We start from the raw sequence: 27032 nt of genomic DNA, 5'->3' as shown, positions 1-27032 counted from the left end.
ACAGCCCCAGGTGTTGTAGCCTTGCCTCATAAGGAAGGTGCTCCAGGCCCCTGATCATCTTGGTTGCCCTCTTCTGCACCTTTTCCAGTTCAACAATGTCCTTTTTTAGATGTGGTGACCAAAACTGTATACAGTACTCCAAGTGTGGCCACACCATAGTTTTGTATCAGGCTATTATAATATTAGCCGTTTTATTTTCAATCCCCTTCCTAATGATCCCTAGCATGGAAATGGTCTTTTTTGCAGCTGCTGCACATTGAGTTGACACTTTCAACAAGCTGTCCACCACGACCCCAAGATCTCTCGCCTGGTCAGTCACCGACAGTTCAGATCCCATCAGCGTATACTTGAATTTGAGGGTTTTCATCCCAATGTGCATCACTTGACACTTGCCAACATTGAACTGCATTTGCCACTTTGTTGCCCATTCACCCAGTTTGGAGAAATCCTTTTGGAGCTCCTCATAATCCGTTTTGGATTTCACTACCCGGAAGAGTTTGGTATCATCTGCAAATCTGGCCACCTCGCTGCTTACCCCTACTTCTAGATCATTTATGAATAAATTAAAAAGCACCGGTCCAAGTACAGATCCCTGGGGGACCCCACTTCTTACTTCCCTCCATTGTGAAAACTCTCCATTTATCCCTACCTTCTGTTTCCTGTCTTTCAACCAGTTAGCAATCCACACATGTACTTGTCCCCTTATCCCATGACTGCTAAGTTTTCTCAGGAGTCTTTGATGAGGAACTTTGTCAAAAGCCTTTTGGAAGTCCAGTTATACTATGTCAACTGGATCACCCTTATCCACACACTTGTTGACACTCCAAAGAACTCCAAAAGGTTGGTCAAGCAAGATTTACCTTTGCGGAAGCCATGCTGGTTCTCTTCTAGAAGGGCCTGTTCTTCTATGTGCTTTATAATTTTATCCTTGAGGATGCTTTCCATCAATTTACCTGGAATGGACATTAAGCTAACTGGCCTGTAATTTCCCGGATCACCCCTGGATCCCTTTTTGAAAATCAGTGTTTACATTGGCTACTTTCCAGTCCTCTAGTACAGAGCCCAATTTCAGGGATAAGTTATATATTTTAGCAAGGAGGTCGGCAATTTCACATTTGAGTTCTTTGAGGACTCTTGGATGGATGCCGTCCAACCCTGATGATTTGCTAGTTTTCAGTTTTCCCAGACAGTTTAGAACAGGGTTTCTTAACCTTGGGCCCCCAGATGTTGGACTATAACTCCCAGAATCCCCAGACATGGCCTTTGTCGCCGGGGATTCTGGGAGTTGTAGTCCAACAACATCTGGGGGCCCAAGGTTAAGAAACCCTGGTTTATCATCATCATCTCTTGTCACTTCTATCTGATTCAGTTCTTTAGCCTCCATCCCTAAAAAGCCTGTTTGAGGAACAGGTATATGCTCAGTATCCTCTGCCGTGAAGATGGACGCAAAGAACTCATTGAGCTTCTCTGCAACCTCCAAATCCTCCTTAATAATCCCTTTCACTCCCTCATTGTCAAATGGTCCAACAGCCTCCCTGGCAGGTTTCCTGCTTCTGATATATTTAAAGAAGTTTTTGTTATTCCCCTTGATGCTTTTAGCTAAATCTTCCTCAAACTCTCTTTACGCTGCCCTTATTTTCACCTTGCAGTTCTTTTGCCAGAGTTTGTGTTCCTTTCTGTTTTCCTCATTTGGACAGGCCTTCCAATTTTGGAAGGAAGCCTTCTTCCCTTTTATGGCTTCCTTGACTTTACCTGTTATCCATGCTGGCATCCTCCTGGACTTAGTGGTACCTTTCCTCCTTTTGGGTATACCATCTAACTGCCATCTTTAACTGACCAACTCTTGGTCGGGGGGGGATGAATCTTTTTGCTGCCCATAGGCATCCAAAGATTTGCCACCCCAGGGACAAGAGTAAGGGTGCTTGGGGCGGGGAGGGAAATGTAATTCTTTTTTTAACCTTTAAAAATGCCTCGGTGTGGCAGCAGAGGCTCTGCCCGCCTCCTAAACCATCACAGGAGGTGAGGTCGGGCACTGGAGAACGGTGGCGAAAGAGGTCTTCACTCAAGCCCAGCTTTCTTGCAAATGACACAGAGCGGCCGATTTTGGGCCTCTGAGCACGTGCACGCATGTGCAGAAGCCAAAATCACCCGCTCTGGGCCATTTGCGAGTTAGCCGGGCTTGAGTGAGGACCTCTTTCGCCATCTCTGTGTCTGCCTCCAGTGCCCGACCTCACCTCCGGTAATGGTTTAGAAGGTGGGCAGAGCCTCTGCCACTACACAGAGGCATTTTTAAAGATTTTTTTAAAAACCAAGTTTCACTCTATCCCAAGATGCCACTCCCCAAGATTTGCCACGATAGGCAGTTGCCTATACTACCTATGCGGTAATCCACCATTGCTCTTGGTTACAGATGGCGGGTTCACGATCACAAGTCAGGTGAAAGAGGCAAGACCTGTTCTATTAAAAGGGCACAGGAATGCCCCTTCAGTCAAAGTGAGCCACACAAAAAAAGGTATTCCTCAAAAATGTTGCTTATAAATATGACATCCGTTGAGCTAATACCTTGGAACTTGGTGTGTGTGATCTACTCAATGAGGTCTACAAATGTGCCTAATTTCACACAACACAAATGCATAAACACATTCAACACAAAGACATAAACACCCAGCATAAGAACACATGTATGCCACACACACAACACAAATACACGATCGCACACAAAACACATGCAACACAAACCACACACGTAAACCACACACAAATGTGTAACATGTGTGATATGTACGAACTTGCAACATGCATAAACACACAACACACAGACAATGCACAAACACATGCATGCCATAAACACATGCATGCCATAAGAAGCAAACACACAGCACACAAGTGCATACCCACACAACACAAATGCATAAATGTACATAATACTATATCTACTACCACTACTAAATATTTATATACCGCTGTCCAACAAAGTTTCCAAAGTGGTTTACAGAGAGAGAGAGAGAGAGAGAGAGAGAGAGAGAGAGAGAAATCCTTGTCCTCAGAGAGATCACAATCTAAAAAGAAACATGAAGTGTACACCAGCAATAGCCACAGAGACCAGCTCTCTCGCAGGGTGGCAGAGGCGCTCTTACCCCTGGATATCCGGGCCAAAGTCCAGGACCTCCCTGGGGGCCTCCAAATCCTTTCTATACTGTGAGTGGAGTGCCCGCTAAAGGCCTTTAGGTCCAGGCTCCAAAATTACCTAGGTGCACCTCTGCTGTGTGGGGATGGAGAGGGCCAGTTGCTCGCTCTCTCCTAAATATAAGAGAATCACCACTTGAAAAAGGTGCCTCTTTGCTCAGTTAGCAGAGGAGACAAACACAACACAAGCATAATGCAACACACATACACAAACACACTCAAAATCACAAATACGTCATAAATGCACAAACACCACATCCTTGGCTGATTACTGTCAAAAAAGCCTGTTGACTATGAACTCTCAGAAGACAAAGGCTGTAAAGTTTGCTAGAAGGCCGATTGTGCATCTGTAGTGACCAGCCGCAGCTCCCTCTAAAGAGTTAACAGAAAGTGAACACTTGGCTTGACTGACAGGCTTGTGAACTCCAGGGAGCAACCAATCAGTACAACAGGTGGGTGGGACCTAGAGAACTGTGCTGGGAATTCTGGGAAGAAGAAAGGAAGTTCTCTGCTGGAGGAGCAGGAGGACACATGGCAATGGAGTTTGCTGCAACAGGATGACTGCAGCTTCTTGGAAGATAGAACTGCAGGGGCTTGATTGTCATCAGGAGTTTGGTGAGTTCAAGGATAGGAAGCCTGGGCTTTGGCTTCAGGAAGGTTAATGTAGGGGGAAGTTTGTTTACTCAGACTTTGTGTTAGAAACTTATATTTCTTTGTGTGTGTGCTTTGCATTTCCTAAATATCTGATATTTGCAACAAAATTTGAAAGTGTGCTGCCCCAGCATCATTTTGGGTGCTTTTAAAGTATTTTTAAATTATTTTAAACAACTAAGTACTTTGAAGTGTATCTAAAAGCTAAAAGCCTCAGACAGAACTAGTCTGTTGTAACTGAATAAACGTTTTTTCTTTGTTCTTTACCTTTTTCAAGCTTCTAAGGGTAGTTAGTCAACAACTAAAGAGGAGGTCGGGTTTCTCTGGTGCAGAAACACATCTCAAAGACAGCTTGGCCAAATTAACAATTAACGCCACGTGCAGGCAGATGCATGGAGGGAAGATTTATTCTTGCCTGCTGGGGAGCAAAAGGGAAACGGGGATTGCTAGTCACCCCAAACCCCATTGGGAAAGACTTCCTAAAGCGGTGACTTGGTGTCAGCTAGGTTTACCCTACCAGAGTCTTTTCCTTAGCTGTCTGAGTTTGGGAAGCTAAAGGTTTTAAAGCCAGCCAGTCGGCTTCCCAAGCAGAGAAAAGGGATGGCTCCATGCTAGAGTCTTTCCTCGTGCTGCAGAGCTTGCTCAGACTGGTCAGTGAGTTATGCATTAACTGGCTGAGGTAGGAAGGAGAGGAGATTTTCCACTACCCACAATTTGCTACAGCATCAGTCGCAAATAAATGGGGTGAGGATCCAGCAAACCATGCAGGGCAGGTATTGGGGGGTGATCTTTCAGGCGACAGGCAGCTGGAAAGAGCTTATTAATTCTGCTGTAACAAACCCAGAGATCAGCTACTGCAATTCTGAGATATTTTTCCCCCTCTTCAGGGGGTAAATACATCCCTCCTGCTGCTATTAGGGTTCTTCAGTTGAAGGTATTATCACAGCTTCTGTATGGCTCCCAGATTTGTATGTATGATGATTATCACTCATTTGAGAGGGTTCAGTCCAGATTTCTCAGGTCCATTTCCACCACACCCTGCCCTCACCTCTCACCGTGTATCCAGTGTTAAGCTGCGACTGGAGGCAGGCTTACCCAGTCAGGAGACATGATGTGTCTGGATCTAAATTTTTAATTTTTGATTGAAATTGATTTTTTTTTCCCCCAATAGGACTACCTCGCTTGGTCTTTAGTGACAAATATGCCTCCTCTGATTGGACTAATTTTATTATTGAGAAGCTGAAGACATATGGTTTATCACCAGAATATTTAATCCCATTTGGCTTCAATAACGCTACATCAATAATTAAGCAGCATGTATTTGATATGGAATATCAAAAAGACTTAATTCTGGAACCTTGATATGCAAGGATTGGAGACATTGCATGTAGAGGAATAACTGTCTATCCCACTGCTTGCCACCACATGTGGAGGATCTGCCCTGCTGCTAACACAAGACATGGATCTCCCCGAAAATTACAAGTTTACCCACTGCCATTGAGATTTTCCCATGTGGCCCTACAGCTGTAGCAAATTTGGTCCAAATCAGTTAGGAGGTCCACAGGTTGTTGTTGTTGTTAATTAATTAATTCAATTTCTATACCGCCCTTCCAAAAATGGCTCAGGGAGGTTTACACAGAGAAATAATAGATAGATAGATAGATAGATAGATAGAATAAAATTAGCCCACTTGCACCTCAAATGTTCACATGTCTGCCATCTTGAACTGGAGTGGATGACGCCATCAATAACTACACCACTGAGGTGTCCTTGTGTATCACTCACTGCAGCTGTACCTCATTTTGTTCAAATCAGTTAGACAGTCCACAAGTTAGACCACTTGTGCCTCAAAAGTTCACGCATCCACCATCTTGAATCGGGATGAATGACATCATCACAAACTACACCATTGGGACATCCCTATAGGTCCCTACAGCTGTAGCAAATTTGGTTCAAATTGGTTATGTGGTTCACAAGTTAGCCCACTTGTGCCTCAAAAGTTTACATGTCCGCCATCTTGAATCGGGGTGGATGACATCATCACAAACGACGCTGTTGAGGTGTCCCTGTGTGTCACTCACTGCAACTGTACCCAATTTGGTTCATATTGGTCCAGGCGTTGCAAAGTTGATGGGGGGGGCGGGACACGGAATGACGGGTGATCTCATAAGCCTATTGGAAAGTAGGCTAAAAACCCTGTAACTAACTAGCACCGCGTGTGACTTGAGTCTAGCACAGCAGGAGGCAGGTCCTTGGCCGCCAGCGCCTCAAACTCTACATACATGGTGCCTGGCTACTGGCCACTCAGGCCTGGACTGGTGATAGCGGGGTGGGGTGGGGCTAGGCCCCTCTCTCATAGCCATGAAAGAGGGGAGATACCTTCCCTCCCTGCCAGAGGTAGACTCCTCTGGGATGCAATGCAAGTGGTCAGCATATATCCCTGGAGGAAGGCTGGTCTCGGGCCGATCCAGGCGGAGGTTTCCCCTCCAGACTGGAGCCTCCTCCTCCTCCTCCTCCTCCTCCTCCTCCATCAGGATGTGGGGGTCGGAAGTCACAGGGCTCAAGGCAGGGCTGGACTTTGCTGGTCAGCTGCCTCTTGTGGGAAAGGGTTGAGGAGGACTCCAGCTTGATGGCAAAAGGACTGTCCTCGTTATTCAGGGACAAAGGAGGGGGCGCCCCCCCCCCCCTCCAGAGCACTCAGCAGGGAGCAGTGGAAGTGCCAGACATTCCTGAGGGAAAATGGTGACCTGTGTTTTGTCACACAGCCACATAAACAGACAGATGACACACAACAACAACAACAACATGGAAACATGGAAACAAACACATGATGCACTCACACAACACAAACATGCAAACACACTCATAAATACCAGCAAAGATGCCCCATGTTGTCCTGGCCCTGTACTGCCTTAGGAAGAGGGTGAGAAAATGGCAAATGCGGTTCAGTGTTGGCAAGTGTCAAGTGATGCACATTGGGACGAAAAACCCCAACTTCAAGTCTACGCTGATGGGGTCTGAGTTGTCGGTGACTGACCAGGAGAGGGATCTTGGAGTCATAAGAACAGCCCTGCTGGATCAGGCCCAAGGAGGCCCATCTAGTCCAGCATCCTGTTTCACAGGAGAAAGCTTCAGGGGCGTAACTACCATTAGGCAAGGGGAGGCAGCTGCCTGGGGGGCCCCATGCCTTGAGGAGGCCCCCAGAGGCAAGTCACATGACTTGTTGTGTGTGTGTGTGTGTGTGTGTGTGTGTGTGTGTGTGTGTGTGTGAGAGCGTGGGGCCCATTTTAAAATTTTGTCTCTGGGCCCACTCCAGCCTTGTTACGCCCCTGGAAAGCTTGTGCCTCTATCATTGACTTGGGACTCAGAAGATCATCTCATAGACAGTAGAAGATGCTGGAGTTGCCAGTGTCTCCAATAGTCTCTGGTCCCTTCCAGTTCTGTTTCCAAAGCCTCCGCTGGCACACAGAGCGGAGGAGGAGGAGGAGGAGGAGGAGGAGGAGGAGGAGGACTCAGGATCATCCTCCCTGTTCTGGTGGTTCTGGAGTGCTTTGACCCGCCTGACTTTGCCATCCAGCTTCCTTTTCCCCAGTCTTCTCTCATTTTTGAGAAGGTTCCTCTTCTGATTTTGAGCGTCTCCGTTTTTGGCCTCCTGTGTTCCATATGAGCAGCTCCATGACACTGGCATCTCGCACCAGGTCCTGAGCACCGCTCAGGGTTAAGTCCTGGGCCACCTGCTCCCGGGATGGTTCCAGGACCAGCACAGTCCTTTGGGCAGAGGTTCCCAGCAGGGAGAACTAGCCCCCCAGGAGTACTTGGAGGGCTGCCTCCCAGGGGGTAGGACCCGGAGCCCTCCTGCTCCCCCCCACAGAAGCCACGCCACTTGCCCCTCCCCCGCTCCTCTAAGACCACGGGCTTCAAGCAGACACTCAAGAAGGGGAGGGGGAGGGGAGAGGACAAAGACCCTCCCCCTCTGCTCCTGATTGGCTGGCTACTTGCTGAAGCTCAGTCTAGCCACCCCGTGCCGTCCCACCCGCCACTCAGCTTGACTGACAGACTTCCGAAAATTAGCAGGGAGTACTCTCATGGACATTAACAGCACAAGTCAACTGTCCCATTAATTTCAAGAAGGCTGCTTATGAGTAAGGTAGGGTGGCTATGAGCCCGTGCCTGCAGTAGCCTCTCTCCCTGCCTGGAACACTGAGGTTTGTGCTTTGAGGTATAGATGTGCATACACACACACACAGGTTCCAGTTAGGAGATGTGGCTGAAGTCCACCTTCACTGCGGCCCTGTCTCCCTTCATTCGATGCCTCCCTGACTTCCTTCTCCAACTCTAGGGCGCCTTCAAGGTTTTGATCTGGAGGACGATTGATGGCAGGTCCCTAGTGACACGTTTCTTCCTGGGCCTCGTATCGTCACCCAAAAAGCTTCTGTGGAGGACTCTACGTAGGAACACAGGGAGCTGCCATCTACTGAGTCAGACTCTTGGTCCACCGGGCTCAGTATTGCCTTCACAGACTGGCAGCGGCTTCTCCAAGGCTGCAGGCAGGAGGCTCGCTCAGCCCTGCTCTCTTGGAGATGCCGCCAGGGAGGGCTCTGGTCCTCCTGGGTTTTCGAGCTGCTTGGCGTCTACAAAGTGCGACTCCACCCGCAATCCGTGCCTCCCCGTCTTCCCTATAGAGTTTGTTTCCAGGTATATAACCGTGTCCCGTTTCCATTTGCAGCCAAGGACTCCAGCTCGCCCGTCTTGGCTTGGAGGCTGCTGGCAGCCCGAGAGATTTGCCTGGTGCCGAAGCAGCCAGTGGTTTAATCCACGCAGACTCCACCATTGCTCCACATGGGGGCTCCCATGCTCTTGTGGCAAGAGCAAGCAAGGGCAGCGGGGAGGGAGGGGTGGGCAGAGTAGGCGGCTCCCACATGACTCCGGCAGGGCAGAGATAAGGCTGGCAGGCAGCCCAGGCAGGCAGCTCAGTCCCGGTGGAGGCTTGGGAAGAGGCGGCAGCTGCTGTGAGGACATTCTGGTGGTCAGGTAAGCGGGGCACAAGGCTCCCCCCCCCCGAGGCTGGGGCACAGCAGCAAAAGGCACCATCCACACAGGTCAGGTCGGGGGGGGGGCAGCTCCTGTCAGAAGCCAGAGCACAGGGTGGCCTCAGGACATCACAGTGTCACCAATGGGGAGGAACAGAGGAAGCTGCCATAGACTGGGTCAGACCCTGGGTCCATCTATCTAGCTCAGTATTGACTACCCAGACTGGCAGCAGCTGTTCCAAGGTTGCAGGCAGGAGTCTCTCTCAGCCCCCATGGGTTGGAGATGCTGCCAGGGAGGGGACTGGGAACCTTCTGCGCTTCTCCATCCCCTGAGGGGAAGATCTTCCAGTGCTGCTCACACTTCTAGTCTCCCATTCAAATGCAACCAGGGTGGACCCTGCTTAGCTCAGGGGACTAGTCCTGCTTGCGACCACCAGACCAGCTCTCCTCTCCTGAGGGCAGGGCAGCTATGGACCCACCCTGGGCACAGATGAAGGTGTGGGAGGAGGACCTGCTCCCACTGATGCACCCAGAAAGAAGAAGCCCAGTGAAGTCTCCTTCTCTGGCTACAAGCTTTGTTGGTGTAGCAATCTGCAAGATCTGCCATCACAGGACTCTTCACCAGCCCGACCTGGAACGGTCAGTTTCCACCCATCCCAAGACAAGTTGTTCTCTCCGGTGGCTCAACCACATTAAAAGGCTGCCTTCTGTATCCTGAGGAGGAACACAAGAGGGGCTGCTGCAGGACTCCCCCCCCCGCCCCACCGATGCGGGGAGAGATGCTTCTTGGGGCAATGCTGCTGCTCCTGGGCGGCCCTTTGGCACCTTGCCCAGCCCGCTTGGGCCCGTTCCTGGCGCCACCAGCTGCTCCAGGCCTCCCCGCCCGCCCTGGTGCCCTTGAAGAACCCACTCACCTTGCGGTGGCTGCCTCCTGAGGCAAGGGCAAGGCCGGGCTTCTCCCCTGGGGCGGCTCTGTGGCCAGGGAGCAGCAGGGCGGAGAGGTGCCCCTGGGCCATTTTGGAGCCCCCCCAACCCTAACCCCCCCAATGCAACCACACCACCTGGGACAGAATAAAGAGGAATTGGGGGGGGGCGGCCCTGGACTTCAGTCCCCAAGGCCAGGGGTCAGAGTGCCTCTGCCCGCCAGGCCCCTTGGGCCTCCCTCCCTCCCTTGAGGGCTGCCTGGCCTGTCTTTTGCAACCAGAGGGGCAGGCCTGCCTCTTTGGGCCGCTTGCCCCTTCTGAGCACCGGGCCCACTGCCAGCTGGCAAGCCACTCCCCACTAAACTGGGGGTGGCACTTCATCCCAGCCCCTTTCTTCTCCCCACTTGTGGGTGATGCCAAGCAGCTGACATTCAAGGTATACTGCCCTTGGGGGTGGAGGATCTCCTGAGCTCTCAAGGTGAATAGGAGGCGATAACCCTGCCCACCATGACTTTGTCTTCTTCTTCGGTTACACAGTGGATCACCTGGAGCACCCCACCCCTCCTCTCCAGAGCCAGGGGGGCCTCAGGGGTGGTCCGAGGTCTTGTGGGGCTGGAGGCAGGACACTAACGGCTTCTTGGCCCCAGCCCCCATTCCAAACCCAGGTTGCCAGCAGCCTCCTCTCTCTGCTCCCCAGGCACTCCTTGCAGGCGAGCAGGAGGAGTCAGAGAGGCGAGGAGAGCAGAAGGGTGGCCCTTGCGAGGAGGAGCGCAGGGAGGGGTCGGGGGGGGGGCTTAGGGGCTCTTTGCTGGGCAGTGGCTGTGGAAAAGAGCCGCTCCTCCTGCGGGGGGGGGAGGCACCTGGCCCCCTGACAGCAGGCCGGGGCAGAGGCCGGTGCTCCGAGTGGCTCGATCACCCACCGCTCCAAACCGGTTCGAGCGAGTTTGTCAGCTCAACCAGCCCAGCCCGTCGGTCTGGCCAAACGAGTCCGTGGAGCAGCGGTTCAGTCCAAATGATGTGGGGACCGAATTCGGTCCCAGCTGGTGGGGAATTCGGACCGAACCGCCACAAATGGTCTGTGCACACGCCTGCCTGCCTGTGGGCCCCTGATAACTTGAAGCAGCAGCCGCCGCCTCACCTTGCCACAGGAAAAGGAATGGTGAGGGGTGGGAATTGGGAGAGTGAGGTGGAGAGGGCCCCCTTGGAACAGGAAGGCCTGGGGCAAGAACTCCCTGGAAGGACACCCTCCCCAAAACTGGGTTCTGGGAAGGGAGCGCCCCGGGGGAGTAACCGTGAGCAGGAGATCCTAAGGCCGCAGCTGATTCCCCTGCCTGGGCTGTGCAAAGCAATGAGGAGGGAGGAAGAGTGTCTCTGAGCATGTGCAGCTGGCTGCCTCACTCTCCCACCAACAAGAGGAGAGCTGGTCTTGTGGCAGCAAGCATGACTTGTCCCCTTAGCTAAGCAGGGTCCGCCCTGGTTGCATATGAAAGGGAGACTAGAAGTGTGAGCACTGCAAGATACTCCCCCTCTCAGGGGATGGAGCCGCTCTGGGAAGAGCATCTAGGTCCCAAGTTCCCTCCCTGGCAGCATCTCCAAGATGGGGCTAAGAGAGATTCCCGCCTGCAACCTTGGAGAAGCCGCTGCCAGTCTGGGAAGGCAGTACTGAGCGAGATAGACCAATGGTCTGACTCAGGATATGGCAGCTTCCTATGTTCCTGAGCAAAGGGGGCCAAAGCTGCGAGGGTGGGCCTTGCCAGGGAGCCTGAACCCAGCCCCCCTCCTCCGGGTGGAATCCGGCATCAAGTGGCTGCCTGAGCCCACCCTCCCTCCCTCCCTCCCTCCCCGCTGCAGGCCGTGGCATGGCGCTCTTCTCCCAGTGCCTGGAGCCGGTGGGGTTCCTGCAGTCGCTGCGCTCACTGGCCCTGGGTGTCGTCTCCCACCTGCAAGGCTCGGCCACGCCCGAGGAGCTGACCTTCGTGCGCCGGGAGCTGGAGCTGCTGGAGCGGGAGCTGGCCGGGGGCCCGGGGCTGCTGGAGGACGGGGGGCTGGGCACCTGCGAGGACTGCGTGGCGGCCGCCTTCGGGCAGCTGTGCCTGGCCATGCGGGCGGGAGCTCCCCACGCCCCCCAGGAGGCGGAGCTCTTCCTGCAGTGCTGCTCCCGCGAGAAGCTGGAGCGCCGCCTGCTGGGCCTGTGGCGCCGTGTGCAGGGCAACGGGGTGGTGGCCCTGCAGCGCCCCCTGCTGGAGCAGGCCGTGCAGCTCCACCAGCCGCGGCGCCCCGAGATGGCCCGGCTGTGCCAGAAGCTGAACGCAGTGCTGGGGGCGGGCTTGTTGTGCCTGCTGAGCGAGGCGGGGCTGAGGCAGAGGGACCCCGTCCTGCTGCTGGGGCTGTGGGACGAGCGGGTGAGCGCCCTGCACAAGCGGGCGCAGGAGGCTCTGGCCCAGTGCGCCGGCTACTTCCGCCAGCAGGCCCAGCAGGACGTGGAGCAGGCCCTGGCCGAAGCCCCGGCCCCCCCGGCCCCCGCCGAGCTGGCCGCCACCCTGCTGCGGAAGCTGGAGCAGAACTACGACTGGCTGCGCTGGGCCGTGATGGCTTGGCAGGGCGGGGGCCAGGAGGTGCTGGCCCAGGGCCACTTTGTGGCCAGCCAGGCCCCAGCCGCGGGGCTGCACGTGGTGGCCTGCTATGGGGAGAGCCCCTCAGCCCTCGACCGAGCGCGCACCCACCAGCTGATTGGAGAGCTGGAGTGGAAGCTGCCCAACCCACCCCCGGAGGTCTACGCCAGCCTGGAGGCAGAGCCGGCCCGGGCCAGTGACTACCTGGCTCGCCGCATGCTGCAGAAGCTGTCCGAGGGGCTGGGCCCCGGCCTCACCATCCTCGTGGTCCCCGGCAAGCTGGAGATGAGGAGCAGCTTCCCGCCGGCTGCCAGCCTGCTGCACGAGTACCGCCACCGCCTGGCATCGGGCACCGTCTGCCTCTTTGGCTAAGAAGGCCAGCTGGGGCCAGGCCCCCCCCCCGAATAAAAGGCCCCTGCACAGAACCCTCGGCCTGGGCTTGGTCTCTTCCTTGGGGGGGGGGTCTTGGGGGGCACAAGCAGGCAGCAGGGTCAGTGGGAGGCGGGCATCTCTTGTGCCCGAGAAAGGGCGCTCTGGGGCTCGGAGGGGGCTGCCCTGTGCTCCCTACGCCCCTTGGCTCTGCACCCTGCACCCCCCCGAAAAGCAGAGGCAGGCAGGCAGGCAAGGGCTTTATTGGCTGCCTGGAGAGGCAGAGCAGGGAGTGGCTTCCAGGGTGGCCCTGGCCCATTTGGGGCCCTCATCGCTGGCGAGGGGGCCGTTGTTGGGGAGAGCCCTGCTGGCCGCTCCCCGCAGCCACAGCCGGGCACCTGAAGAAGATGGCCGCAGTGCTCTGGGCAGGGGCCGGAGCCAGAGCGGCACTCAGCGCAGCCACATCCGCGTAATGGTGGAAGTCAGCCCCATGGAAAAGGTACACCCCCTTGCTGGTGCACAGGGCGCCATCCACCTGGGCATGAGGGAGGGGCACCGCTGGTCCCGGCGCCCGGGGGCTCTGCAGCAGGTCCACACGCCTCATCTGGCTTCCTAGAGGGAGAAGCGTGTCAGGCCCACAAAGCCCCCAAGAGGGACGCTGCCCCGTGCAAAGGAGCTGCATGCCAGGCCCCCAGGAGCGCCTTGCCCCCCCCCCCCACAAGGCCCCCCTCTGGCACACACAGCCCAGGAGGGGCCGGCTGTGGGTCTCTGCTCGCCTGTCCATTACACACACACACACAGCCCACACGCCTTCCTGCAACTGGAGGATGAACTCTGACATTAGGAACACAGGAAGCTGCCATGGACCGAGTCAGACCCTTGGGCCATCTTGCTCAGGATTGCCTACACAGGCTGGCAGCGGCTGCTCCAAGGTTGCAGGCAGGAATCTCTCTCAGCCCTGCTATCTTGGAGATGCTGCTGCCAGGGAGGGGACTGGGAACCGAGATGCTCTTCCCAGGGTGACGCCATCCCCTATAAAAGGAGATCTTCCCGTTCTCCCTCTCGCGTGCAACCAGGGCAGACCCTGCTTAGCGACGGGGACCAGTCCTGCTTGCTCCCACCAAAGTAGCTCTCCTCTGACTCCCAAACTGGCAGCAGCCTGGCTGAATCCCAGGCGGGGAGGGTGGCGCTTGATGGAGGGAGAGCCAGGCGCATGGGCACAGCAGCGGCGGCGGCTGCTCCGCCCGGAGTCCCGCAGCCCTCCTGCACTCGGGCGAGAAGAAAGGAGCCGGGGCGGAGGTGCCTGAGCCACTGCCCCCCCCCCCATGCAGCCACCCTCCGCCTGCCCTCGGGTACCTTGGATGACGTAGAGCTCCTGGGCGTGAGGGCATGTGAAGGCGGCATCGGCTCCCGCAAGGCCCAGCTCAGCCTGCAGGGCCCGGGGGTAGCCCTCCACGCGGGGGTAGCCGGGGGCAGCCCGGTAGATGGTGACCTGGGAGCCCTGCTGGGCAAGAAGGGGCAGAGTGAGGCCGGCGCAAGGCCAGCGGCGGCAGCGGCGGCGGCTCCAACGCCTGGCATGGCCAGCAGCTTCCCCCGCCCGGCTGTCTCCCCAGACGTGGCAGCCTTGCTGGGTAAGGCCGAGGCCCCGGCCCGGGTCCCTCGGAGGGCCCTCCCAGCTCTCTGCGATCCATCCCAGACCAAGACTGCCCACCCCGACTGGCCCAAGGGGGACCCCTCCAGCCCCCTCGCTGGGGATCCACCTTGCCCTCCCTTCGTGGCCACCTTCGTGGCTTTGGTGGCGCTCTCTGCCACGCTGTCCCACCCACGCGCACACATGCAAGGCCCCCTCCGCTCAGGTCCCAGCAGTGGGGGCTCCTCTGCGAGGCCTCTGCATGGACGGCAGCATCACTGGCCCTGGGAGGGGTCCCGAGGAGGAGCTGGCCCTGGCCGCCTCCCTCGGTCGCTGAGGAGCAGAGCTGCCCCCCTCCCCAGTGCAGACCCCAGTGGGGTGGGGTGAGGCGGGGGGGGCTCTGCTTCTGCCCCCCCCCACCCCGCAACTCCCGGCTTGCAGTGAGAGGAGTCTGTCGGCCGGCTCTTGCCACACTGCCCTGGAAAGGCTCCAGCTCCAGCAAGTGGCTCCCCCCTCCCCCTGAAGAGCGGCTTTGGGCCACCCCACTGCTCACTGTCCTTTCAGCAGCGCCCTGCTGCCCTCCTCCGAGGATCAGCCCGATTCCTCCCACCGCCCTTGCCCACCCCTCAGGCAGAGGATGGGATCCCCCCCCCATGTCCACCCCCCCCCGCACCTGGATCAGGTGGAGCTTCTCCTCCCAGCTGAAGGCAGCGTCCACCTTCCCCTCCAGCTCCTTCCAGGTGTGGTTGAGAGGCCAGGAGTGCCAGCCGTCCCGCGCAGAGTCCAGGCGGAAGTACTGCCCCCCTGTGAAGAGGAGGGGAGGGGAGGGGAGAGGCATTCCCTTCCCATCAGGGCTGGGGGGAGCTTCACAGCACTGTGGCGGGGGTGGGGGTGGGGGGGTCTGACTGGCTGGCTACACACAGACCCAATCCCAAGGGAGCAGAGACCCGCCAGCACTTGGGCTGCAGCAGGGGAGCGGCCCCTTGCCCAGCCTGCCCCAAGAGCACGGCTGGGTCCCACTCCAGTCCCAGCCCGCTCTCCCCGCCCCCCCCCCCGTTCCCTTCTGGGGTTAGGCGGCCGCCCCCAGCACTTACCACGGAAGGCATAGATCCGCCCAGAGTCGTCCGAGGAGAAGGCCTGGAAGGGGTGCCCGCTGCAGCGGTCCGTGACAGCCCGGAGGGTCGCATTGCCCCGCGCCCCGTGCCCGTGCCCTGCCAGGGTGGTGGACGGGGAGAAAGAGAAGGGAGCATCAGCTCCTCGACTGCGGCCGCTGCTGCGAGGCCCAGGATCGGCTGGTGTCCCCGGGGGGATGAACAGCGCCCCTCCCAGGGCCCTGGCGGCAGTGGCTTCGCTCTCGCCTGTTTAGCCAGCCGAGCTCCCGCCCAGATTGAAGACCCTCCGGGGAGCGACCCACCTCTTCCCGGGCAGAGCATGAAGTAGTCCCTGGCATCCAGAGGGTAGTGCGGGGGCACATCTCCCGTGGCCGGGTCAAAGCGCCAGAAGCGGATGCCCTGGAAGCAGTAATAGCGCTCCAGCCAGCGCACAGCAGCAGAGCAGTTGGCAACCGCCGGCCACTGGCGGCGCTTCAGGTCCTTGGTCTTCAGGTCGTAGGAGAGAACCGCGGGGCCTGGAGGGGGGAGCGGAGGGAGCAGAAGCCTCTTCAGGGGCCGCCCCCCCCAGCCGGGAGGGAGGGAGGGAGGCAGGGCCTCTGAGGTCTGGGAAAGGAGCCCAGGTTGCTGCAGCAGCCTCGTCCCGGGAAGCAGCAGGCGCCAACATCCCCCCAGCCCCGCCCACGGCCCTGCTTGGGGAAGCGGGTCGACCTGTGCTCCACTGCCCCCCCCCCACCGCCACCGCCGCCCCAGCCACACACCTTGACTGACTGGGGCCTGGAGTCCTCCTCGCAGTTTCTCTGCACCCTCACAAGCAACAACTCCCAAGATGCTTTGGGGGGCACCTGGAGAGAATGGCTTGCGAGGCCTGCAGGGTCATCTTGAGTTGGGGGCTGTTGCAAGAGTCTCCCTGTCTCGGGGTGGGCCGGTGGGAGGCAGCCCCCCAGCCAGGCGGGGCTGGAGTTGAGCAGGCACAGGCTGTCTGGGGCAGCAGCATGGCACCAGCCCCAGCTCCGTGGCCTGCTCAGGAGCCCTGCCCCAGACGCGCCTGCAAGCTGCTGCCCCCTCGGCTCGCTAGCAGCCCACTGGGGCAAGGAGCCAAGTGCCCAGCCCTGCTGTCCGAGCGCCAGGCAGCTCCCTGGTAACCTCAGGGGTGGCCACAGTGGCTCGGGGAGCTGCCGGATGCTAGGGGGCAGAACCACCACTGGGCGAACGGGTTCAAAGAACCCGGGCCACGCCCAATCAGGGGCCACGCCTCGCGGCCCCAACACACCCATGTCTGACATCAGAGGTGGGGGTGCTGGTTTTGCTCCCGAGCGGGGGCCGCATGGGCCCCCCTTCGGGAATTAAACGGCCGCTGCGTTCGCAGCACAGCCGCTCCTGGCGGCGCCACGGACACAGCGCCAGCCCAACTAGCTCCCGAAGGGGCCACGCGGCCCCTCTCGTCCCAACTCCCAAACGGAGCTGCTGGGCTCCATTCGGGAGCCAGACCACCACCCCACCCCACCCCGCCCCTGACGTCAGATGCAGGTGAGCAGGGCTGCTGCCGCCGCTGCACACGAGTCAGGCTCTTTGCCTGTAGCTGCTGCCTCACCGGGATGCCTCTCGAAGCCCAGCCTGGCAAGCTCTGAAGTCAGTGGGGGGCGGGGGGGGCAAGGGAGCAGCCGGACAGCCTGCGGCCCCTTCTCACAGGTCTCTGGCAAGCTCAGGTCTGTCCTGAGGAGCTGCTCTGGGGGGGGGGTGGATCTTGCCACGCTGATGAGGCTCTGATAATCCTCTGCCCAAGGTTCGTCCTTATCCTTCCAGCTTCCGTTTGAATCTTGGGTGAGATGGTATATCATGGCTTTAGGCTTGTCTGGGGATGGGGAGACAGGGGGCAGCGCCACTGGTTATGGGGCAGCTATTCCGGTGGGGGGGGAACCTTGGCAGGTCAGCAGGCCGTTGCAGCAGGGGCATCAGAAATTTAATTGCTGCCTCCTGTTTGACCTTGGGGAGCAGCACCAACCACCCAGAGCGCCTCACCTTGCGCCTCTGTAATGCCAGGCTGGTCCAGAATAAACCAGAAACCATCCATGACCTGACTCGGGGTGAAGGGGCTGAGCTGGCATGTATCACAGAGACTCGGTTGGGGGAGGCTGGCGGCCCAGTCTGGTCCCAGTTTCTCCCGCCTGGGTACTCTGTTGAGGAGCCGGGGCGGGGAGGTGGAGTGGTTCTGGTCTAGAAGAACAACATCTCCCCGGCCACCAGGATCCCTGTCCAAGTGTCTGGCCATATTGAATGTGTGTACCTAAGTTTGGGGGCCAGGGACAGACAGGGACCTCTGTGGGTGTACTGACTGCCCTGCTGCCCAACAGAGTCCCTCACTGAGCTGACGGACGTGGTCTCAGGCTTGGCTTGTGGTGGTGGCGGTGGGCGGGGGGGGACGGGACGGGACACTTCAGTGCTCACTTCATGACCAATTTGTCCAGGGTGGCTCAGGATTTCACAGCACCATGACGACTACGAGCCAGTCGCAAGCAGCCTTGGGACTGAGGCACACTGCTGGCCCTGGGCACTTAAGAGAACCTCGTCTTCACATTGCCCACTGGGGTCATCTGCAGAGGTCCGTCTGCAGTTGCCACCGGCCCGTCTGGTGGCTACTCAGGGACGGGCCTTCTCTGTTGCTGCCCCGAGACTCTGGAATGTCAGAACCCTGGCTGCCGAAACAAGGGCCTCCCCTCCCATCTCTGGCAACTCTTTAAAAGTCCCTAAAGGACACATGTATGCAGCCAAGCTTTTTAACTAGACTTGTGCTTTTAAACTGTTTGAAGGTTTTTAATTTCTGTCTCAATTTGTTATATGTTGTCAGCTGCCTCGAGACAAAAGCCAACTAGACAGATAGAATAATAACGTGACCGCCTCGCCTGGCCGCAGGAAGGAACCGCCCCTGCTTGCCCCCCCCTCCCTCCCCCTTTCTCCATCTGGCTCCATCTCACCCTGGAAGAAGATGATGGTTTCAGTCGTGCATTCCTCGGGGTGACACTCCACCGCGGCAGCCAGGTCCCCGGGCACCCCGGGAAACTCCTCCGCTATGAGCCGGGGGTAGCCGTGCCTCAGCTTCCCTTGCGCGTAGGCCCAGACACGCTTGCCCTGCAGGGCAAAGCACACGCTGGCCATTGCCCCCATGGACTCGGCTCTAGGGCAGGGCGTTCTGCGGGAGAGAAGGCCAGCCCCCTCCGGCCCCTGCCAGCCTTCCCTCCCGCGGGGAAAGGGGCACCCCTGGGGCAGGAAGCCACCTGGAAGAGGAAGAGGCTGTCGTGCACTTCCGGGTGGTCCTGGCGGTGGATCCTCAGGGCAGCGTCGAGGGGGCCCTCCGGGACCTCAGGCCAGGAGGCGCTGATGGGCTCGCGGGGCCCGGTGAATCCCTTCCAGACAAAATCCCCTTGGGAAAGAGGCCAGGCCCTGAGAAGGAGGTGCAGGGGCCCGGCCGGCCCTCAGCCCCAGAGCCAGCTGCGCTCAGGCAGTCTGGGAATCCAGCTCCCTGCATAGTTACTCACAAGGAAGCCCCACGGCAGGTGTGAAGTGGGGCCGACCGACTCCCAGGGAAACGCACGAGGCTGGCATCATGGCAGCCAGAGGAGTCCTCAGCCCCCAGGGGTCCCAGCCTGCCCCCCCCCCCCCCGCGCAGCACCCTCCTCACAGGCCCACCCGGGGGCCACACTGAGCCCTCCCCGCCTTGCTCCCGCCCCTCAGCTCCCATGGGAGGAGGGTCTACCTGGGGAAATGGCTCCGCCCACCCACCCCCGGCACATGCCGTTACCTTTGAAGAAGAGCATCGTGCCGCTCTCATCCAGCGCGACCGCATCAAAGCCAGCCTCGTCCGCACAACGCTGCAGCAGCTCTGGGAGGAGGAGGAGGGGGAGGAGGGCTGAAGTCAGGACGGCCCAAGAGGCCCCCCAACAGCACTAGAAGGAGTAGCCCACTCGATGTGGGGCCAGGGGGTCCACTCACTAGGGCAGGGCCCAAGTGGGGGAAGAGGGTGCTCAGCAGGGGGAGAACTGCCTCTGCAGGCGCACACGGGCAACCCCCCACCCCCAGAAGGGTGCTGGCTTGTCACCCTCTTCCCTTCTCTTGCGGCAAGCTGGGGGGCAGTGCAACAACCGCGCTCTAGCTGCCGGCCGGGGGCGGGGGGGCGGCATTTTCTGGCAGGGGTAGCAGCATTGTTGCCCCTTCCGAAGACCTGGCTGGGCCTGCTGCTGCTGCTGAGCAGTAAGACTGCCAACTGGCTCCCCCAGAGGCAACCAAGGAGCTTATGAGCGTGAATAGCAGCAGTGGCCTCTGGCCACATCTCTCTCACGGTGAGAATCAATGGTGGCTACTAGTCATGGTGGCCACAGGCTACCTCCAGGCTGAGAGGGGGAGGCCAGCAACAGCAGCCGGAGACCGGGGTGGGGGTGGGGGCTGCCTCCCGCTCCTGCGTGTGGGTTTCCAATGGTCAGCCACTGTGGCGAACAGGGTGTGGGGCTGGAGAGGCCTTGGGTCGGATCCAGCCAGGCACTTCTGAGGAGAGTCTTAAATCTCCCCCAGGAGTTGGGCCGGAGTGCAGCTGCGGAGTGGAGCCCTTGGCCTGCCCAGCGCTGGCTGGCCTCGGCGGGGCTGTCCGGGGACCCAGGCACAGGTACCCAGATCTCTCCCGCCCCAGCCCCACCCCCGAGGTCCCTTTTGAGCGGGGGGCCTCCCGCACGCACCCCCCAGCATGGGCTTGGCAGGGGAGCGGAAGGGCACCCCGGTGGGCAAGGCCGTTTGTTGCTCAGTGGCAGCGCCCCTGCTTGGCAGGCCCCCGGCAGGCTCAATCCCTGGCCGGCAAGGAAGGACTCTGGCCCGAAACCCTGGAGAGCTGCTGCCAGCCGTGTGCAGAACTGAGCTAGCTGGACCGATGCTGGCCTGACTCCGGAGAAGGCAGCTTCCTCTGTGCCCGGAGGTCCGTGGGGCACCCCCATGGGGCTCGAAAAGCAACCAGGAAGTGGCCCTGTGCAGGATGAGGCCAGCCATGGGAAGGGGGTTGCAGGCTGCAGAGCCCACGCAGGGCGGAACTTTCCAGGGGGCGGCGGCGGAGGCGCGCGCACACGCACACGCACCCGGCAAGGTTTCTGTGTCAGGAGGACGAGCAGAGCGGCCCGAAGGAAGCCACCCCCCGGGCTGGGCCCCAGCAGGGCGAGGGGGCGGGGAGGGCCCCGCAGAAGGACCCACCTGTGTCGTTGGGCGGAGGCTGGGAGCCCGGGTGGTGGTGCCAAGCGCCCCCGGGGCGGCCGCTGCCGCTGTGGCCCCTGTCCAGGAGGAGGAGGAGAAGCCCACCGGTGAGCCATTTCCCCAGCGGGGCCAGGCAAGAGCCAAGGGCCGGCCTGGCACAGACCCCCCCCTCCCCCGGGGCAGCTGCTGGGGGGGCAACGGACGCCTCGGGCACTGGCGGGCGCGCAGGCAGCGGGTCGAGGGGTCTGAGGAGGCAGCCTGGCCGACCCCGGGCCGGCAAGGCAGGGCTGTGGCGCCCCGCCGGAGCGCTCCTTCTCCGACGCGCAGGGCAGGGCAGGGCGCCGGGCGAGTGCTTGTCCCCCGCGCCTGCTGCCGCCTGCCTGCCTGCCTGCCTGCCTCCGACCAGGCGCCCGACAGGCCCGGGGCGCGCAGCCCAAGAAGACGGAGCCCCGCCTCAGCAGCAGCAGCAGCAGCAGCAGGGTCCCCCCGCCACCCCGCGCGCGCCTCCCCCCCGGCCGCGCAGTGCTCACCGCGCCAGCGCCGCCGCCAGCGCCGAGCTCAAGCAGAGCGCGCCCAAGACGCCGAGGCCGCCCATCATGCTGCTGCTGCTGCTGCTGCTGCTGTCCCCGGCCTGGCCCGACTCCCAAGCGCGCAGCCCCGCCCCAGAGCCCCCTTCTTATAGAGGGAGGCGGCGGCGGCGGCGGCGGCGGCATTTCACCCCGGCACGTAGCCAGGGCCTTGTTGTGCAACCCGCTCCCGGGGCCGCGGGCCGACCCTGGGCACGGACGCAAGGGCTGGCGAAGTTCCATCGCCCCCGCCCGAGGGGAGGGCTGCTGCTGCTGCTGCTACGGCTGCTGCTGCTGGGGGAGGAGGACCCCCGGGCTCCTGTGCTCCAGTCGTGCACCGGGCGGACTCCTGCCTGTGCCAGGCGCGCAGAGGAGCCCTTGACCCTGGAAGGCAAACACTGGCAGCAGACCAGGAGCCCCGTGTGTGTGTGTGTGTGTTCTGCTGCCGGGTGCAGCCAGCGCCATCGCGAGGCAGACGCGGCGTCCAAGTTCCATTCGCGCAGAACAATTTGTACAGGTTCTTCAAGTAGAGACAATGTGTTTTAAGTTTCGAAACTCCTGTAAGCTGTTCTGCTTGATATACTTACCTATTTAAAAATATTTCTCCCTGGGCTGGGGATGGAGAATAAGTGCTTTAAAAAAAATGAAATTATTTGACTATTCAACATTGTTGTGCAAGTGTGTATTTACCGGTGGTTATGAATGTATCTGTGCATAGGTGTTTATGTGTATTATATGTACACACACATACACACACACAGAGTGAGCGAGCAAGTGAGTGTGTATACACTCTATATAGGCATTCATAACTACATGTATACACACTTCCATAGTTCCATATGAACATATAAGTACTTTCAAAACTATCCTGAATTATTTAGGTGGCTCCAACTACTGTTCTTAGAACTCAAAAGTTACAACTGCTTCTTATCTGTTGGAAATGGCTGTTTCCAGGGCTGGGGTCGGGGATGCAGGAGCAGGCCTCGGCGATCTAAGGAAGGGATAATTGCAGAAGCCTGTGGGTCCTGCTTGCGGTGTGTGTGGGGGGGTGGACTGGATGACCTTAGCTGCCGCTTCTGGACAGCTAGACCATGTGGGGGGGCAGGATCTATGGGGAGGGGAAGGGAGGGCAAGAGAGTGGACGCTCAGAGCCACAGGGCAATGGCGGGGGCGGGGGCAGGACAAAGCCGGCCCAGCTTCCCATGTGGGATCCCTTCCCAACAGGGCCTGGCCTCAGCAGCCGTGGGGAAAGAGGGCTGGGGGGGGGGCCTCACTCGCTGCTTCCTTTGCCAGCCACTTGGCCAGGGGGCCAAGATGCCCCCTCAACCATGTGGAGGAGGAGCATTGGCTGCCTTGACGGAACTGAATTCCCCTCTTGCCACACAGGGCATCCCTTTATGCCCTGCTCAAGTTGAGCCCCCCCCCCGTGGCAAAATGCCCTCAAGTTCAAACTTTCCCAAACGCCTAAAAAACAGCCACTCCACACCAGACTTCCCTCTCTGACCTGCAGCATGAATGCACACACGCGCACACACACAGGTCCCAGCGGCTGCAACTTGGCTGTATGCCAAAGGGGGGGGGGATATTTCCCGGTTCACCTGCAGGACATGTTGGTGAGTCCTGTGACCAGAGTTCCTTCTATTTTTGGGGTATCTTTGTGCAGAATGAGTTTTGTTCTGGGCAACAGTCAGTATCAAGGCAGTGTGTGCACATACACTCCAAGTGGGGCCTTCTTGATTCAACCTGAGCGGGATCTAAAACTAACTGAGCAGACACCAAAAACCTTGTGATGGCACCCACATGCCCACTGCTTGTGACCAATGCAGGCATCTAAAGACCTCCTGGGTCCCCAAGGTCTCTTTCGAAATCAGTCAACACTGTTCAAGAGATCGTCCAGCTATTTCCAGTAGGAAGCTCTCTTGAACAGCAGAGCTAACGTCAAAAGGGGATGATTCCCAGCATTGGCTCATGTGGGCAGAACATTTATCATCAGGAGGATTAACCCTGCAGCCCCCGTGCAGCTTTTCTACAAAACCCCCAAAGGAGCCAAGCCACTCAAAGTGCAGCAGAGCTTTCTCTGAAGCATCACACATGGCCCTCGCTTGGTCAGTCACTTCCAGCAGAGATGCAGCAACGGGTGGGTGTGCTTCCGCATGAACCCCCCCCCCCAACGCACCCCTGAGCCTCTCCTGCTCACTGTGTGTGAAAGCTGCTAATGTGAGACAGGGAGACCCTGTGAGGTGGAAGCGCAGCTGTTACCCCTGGGTCCCAAACTGACGGAAACCAAGATTGGGCTTTTGCCACCTGGAGAGCAAGGAGCTTTCGCTGTAGCCACCAGATGGCAAGGAAGCCCGTGGCGAGGGGAGGAGCAGGGCCAGGGCCTGGTCCCAAAGGGTCTGCCTCGCACTCTCAGCTGGGCTCTTCAGCACAGAGCTGGACCTGCTCCCGGCCGTGCAGGAGGAAAGGGGGTCATCATCATGCCGCCATTTGTGTCACTGGGCAAGACAAGATCGTCCCCCGCAGAGAGTCCAGCATTCCTGCCTCCGAATGGCTGGGGAGGCTCCGAGCGCCAAGGCAGGTTTACAGGGGCCTCCCTCCTCCTCCTCCTCCTCCTCCTCCTCCTCCTCCTCCTCCTCCCTTGGACACACGGAGAAACAGCAAGGAAGGGCCCCAGAGGAGGAGACAGGTGGAGATTCCTGATCTCGGCTCAGTCAGTCGCTTGAGCAACATGCACGCCTTGGACAGAAGAGCTCCTCCGTCTGCAGCCTGGTTGCAGGCAGGGTCAAGCCAGCAACACTGGAGCTCCCACAGCGGTCTCTTGGGACCGACATGCCAATTAGCAAGTCCAAGAATGGGCTGGAAACCTTGGCACACACAAGGGAAGGGCAGAGAAGACGCAGCCCCATGCCAGTGGGGAGATGTTGCAAGAATCTGGCAGGGGAAGGAGAGAGGCTGGGATGGGGGCAGGCTTGGCTCTCGCAGGCCAGCCAGAATGAGGACGTTCTCCCCAGGCTTGGCCGTGGAGTGCTGCCGCTTGCACAAGCAGCCGAGAAGAGGCCCTTGACCCTCGGCCAGGGAGACAGCGGGGCGGCCGGGGCTGGAGGCTGCAAGAAAGGCCCTCACACCCCAGCTGGCACCCAAGGACACTGCTTGGCTGTTTCACCAGCCTTCCCCCTGGACAGGCGTGGAGGGGAATTCGTGTCGCTCAGCTCCCCAGCCGCCCCCCCGGGAAGGGCAGCGCTGCCCGGATTGCGTCTCCTCTGGATGAGAGGGCGTTGGAGACTGGCTGGGTCTTTGCAGTTCTTGCACATCTACAAGCAGCAACCTAGAGGACCCCTAACCCCCACCCCTCCTCTCCCACTTCCCACCCCATCAAGTCTCTGTGGCTCAGTCAGTCAGCACATTCGGCTGTGAGCTGAAAGCTTGGCCGTTGGAGCCAACGGGGGATGGTTGCTGATTAACTGGTTGCCGCGGCCAGAGCACAGGGAGGGCACATCTGCTTGGCATGCAGAAGGTTCCAGGTCCTTGTATTCAGGTAAATATGGGTAGCAAAAGAGAGAACAATATATTTGGTCAGCAACGTTAACCCAGCATGGCTGGGGGTGGGCAGGAATCCGGCGTCCCACCTCATCAACCACCTCAGCAGGTGTGGAGAAAGAGATCAAGATGGCAGCTCTGAGAATCACAGCCGTGGGCAGGAGGGGGCCCCACCAGCCAGCAGGCCCCACCCAGGACTCCCTCTGCCACAATCAGGTGGGGCGGCCTGTGCCGCTTGCTTCCCGCAGTGAGCCTGCAGCTGCTGCCGCCGCCCAGCAAGGCCTCTTGGCATCCTGGCAGCTCCTCTGAGCCCAGCAGCTCCTCGCACAGGTGGGCAGCTGCCTCCGCCTCGGGGCCCCCTGGGGCGGGGCGCGGGGGGGGCGCGGGGCCCTCTTCTGCCAGGCAGCCCCCTGCCTCCCCGCTCCAGGAAGGGCCGCCAAGGCTGGGGGCTCCTCAGGCCCTCCTCCGCTCGCAGCCATTGAGGGCTGAAGTAGCCCTTGAAGGGGGCGGCCTGGAAGCAGAGCCAGGGAAGCTCTTTGCACGTGGCTGGACGCGGCGGTGGCGGGCAGGAGGCGGCCGCCTGGCCACGACCCTCTGGGCCAGCGAGAGCTTCCATGGACGCCTCCAAGGGCAGCCCAGCTTGGCAGCGCCCGGTCACTTCTCTCAAGGCGAGGAAGCAGCCGGCGAGGAAGCAGCCGGCTGACAAAGTTGGGGAAAGGAGCTTCCAGCCGCGGGAGGCCGTTGAACATCCATCACCTTTGCTGCATCCAGCAGCAACTGCAGCCCCCACTTGCTCACCTGACCCTCGCGGGGTGGGGTGGAGAAGGTTTGCAACCCTCACAGCTGGACTACCACCGCCATGGTCAAGTCAGACCCCTCCCGGCCCTTAGACCTCACTCAGCCAAGCCTTCCCGGACTCAAAGCCCTGCATGCCTCACGTGGCCTAGATGCAAAGCAGAAGGGCAGCAGGACAGGAGGCACCGGGGGGGGGGAGGGTTGCACCCAAGCAGGCACAGCGGGGTCTCCTTCCTGGCAGGAGCTTGGGTGGCTCCAGCCTCTCCTGCCCTCCCACCCGAGAACCGCACTGCCTGCAGGCTGGCAGTTGACTGCAGAGCTCTACCTGGTGAATGGCCAGCCTGCAGGCAGCACAATTATTGGGCAGGGTGGGAGCAAGCAACCTCAAGGCTTGCTCCCGCCGTGGGGGGAGGATTCGACCCTGTAACTCTGGCATGTTCCCGTCCTCTCTCAGTCTGCGGAGGAGGGCCCAGCGTGGTCTCCGTGGAAGGCAATGGACTGTGGCCAGCTTCCAGCCCAGCGGACAGCAAGGCCGAAATCCCCACCCTTTCGCTGCCAGCCCAAACCCCCACCTGGACTCACCCATCCTCACAGCTCCGCCCATTCTGTATCCGCATTGGCCAAGGGTGCCTCTGGGCAGCTGCAGAGGGCCAAGGATGAGGGGGGTGCGGGGGCTGCATCCCCCAAAGCAAGACAGCAGCTGGTGCCCCCACCCCGAGGACTCTCTGGGGGGGGGATTCAGGAGCCAGAAGGGTGGTGCTGCAGCAACAGAGCCAAAGTCCAGCTCACAAGGAGTCCTTGCTGCCCTCTGTTCTGTGCGGGCCAGGCCTCCCCTGGGCCCTGCATGTCATTTATTTATTTTCACATCTTGTATCCCGCTCTTCCTCCCAGGAGCCCAGAGCGGTGTACTACATACTTAGGTTTCTCCTCGCAACAACCCTGTGAAGTAGGCTAGGCTGAGAGAGAAGTGACTGGCCCAGAGTCGCCCAGCAAGTCTCCTGGCTGAATGGGGATTTGAACTCGGGTCTCTCCGGTCCTAGTCCAGCCCTCTAACCACTACACCACGCTGGCTTGTTTAAGGACAACTTGGATGAACTCGAAGAGGTGTAGAGGAGGGCGACCCAGATGGCGAGGAGGGGGTCTGGAAACCAAGACCGGTGAGGAACAGTTGAGGGGGCTGCTGGGCATGTTTACCGTGGAGAAGGAGAGGTGGCCGGGGGGAGCTACAAGAGCCGTCCTCAAATACCTGGTGGAGGAGGAGGAGGAGGAGGAGGGGACTAAGAAGCAGATTCAGGCTGGAGATTGGGAAGAATTTCCTAACTGCAAGAGCGGTTGGACAGTGGAACTGTCTGCCTCTGGAAAGAGAGAGCACTTCTCCGTTTGCGGTTTCCAAAC

At 59.3% G+C, this 27032-nt stretch overlaps 2 protein-coding genes across 3 annotated transcripts; one reads left to right on the top strand and one right to left on the bottom strand.

Moving 5' to 3' along the window:
* Window positions 1–8765: 8765 nt before the first annotated feature.
* Window positions 8766–12827, top strand: LOC128350186 (uncharacterized). Its single transcript, XM_053307998.1, has 2 exons — window positions 8766–8868; window positions 11642–12827. Exon 2 carries the CDS (start codon window positions 11650–11652, stop codon window positions 12772–12774), a length of 1125 nt encoding a protein of 374 aa, XP_053163973.1. The 5' UTR covers window positions 8766–8868; window positions 11642–11649; the 3' UTR covers window positions 12775–12827.
* A 191-nt stretch (window positions 12828–13018) lies between these two features.
* Window positions 13019–21563, bottom strand: HPX (hemopexin). Of its 2 annotated transcripts, XM_053307996.1 has the most exons (10): window positions 21270–21421; window positions 20740–20816; window positions 19310–19390; window positions 18786–18931; window positions 18486–18639; window positions 15816–16028; window positions 15496–15612; window positions 15075–15205; window positions 14128–14272; window positions 13019–13383 (listed from the first exon to the last, which is right to left on the bottom strand). In XM_053307996.1, exons 1-10 carry the CDS (start codon window positions 21335–21337, stop codon window positions 13100–13102), a joined length of 1416 nt encoding a protein of 471 aa, XP_053163971.1. In that variant the 5' UTR covers window positions 21338–21421; the 3' UTR covers window positions 13019–13099. The 2 variants fall into 2 exon arrangements, with proteins under 2 accessions (XP_053163971.1, XP_053163972.1); XM_053307997.1 differs by lacking the exons at window positions 18786–18931; window positions 20740–20816 and having other exon boundaries at window positions 21270–21563.
* Window positions 21564–27032: the final 5469 nt, after the last annotated feature.

Source organism: Hemicordylus capensis, chromosome 3, assembly GCF_027244095.1.
Source record: "Hemicordylus capensis ecotype Gifberg chromosome 3, rHemCap1.1.pri, whole genome shotgun sequence".
NCBI lineage: Eukaryota > Metazoa > Chordata > Lepidosauria > Squamata > Cordylidae > Hemicordylus > Hemicordylus capensis.
Note: the sequence above shows the minus strand (reverse complement) of the source record. Positions and strands in the feature narration are given on the sequence as shown.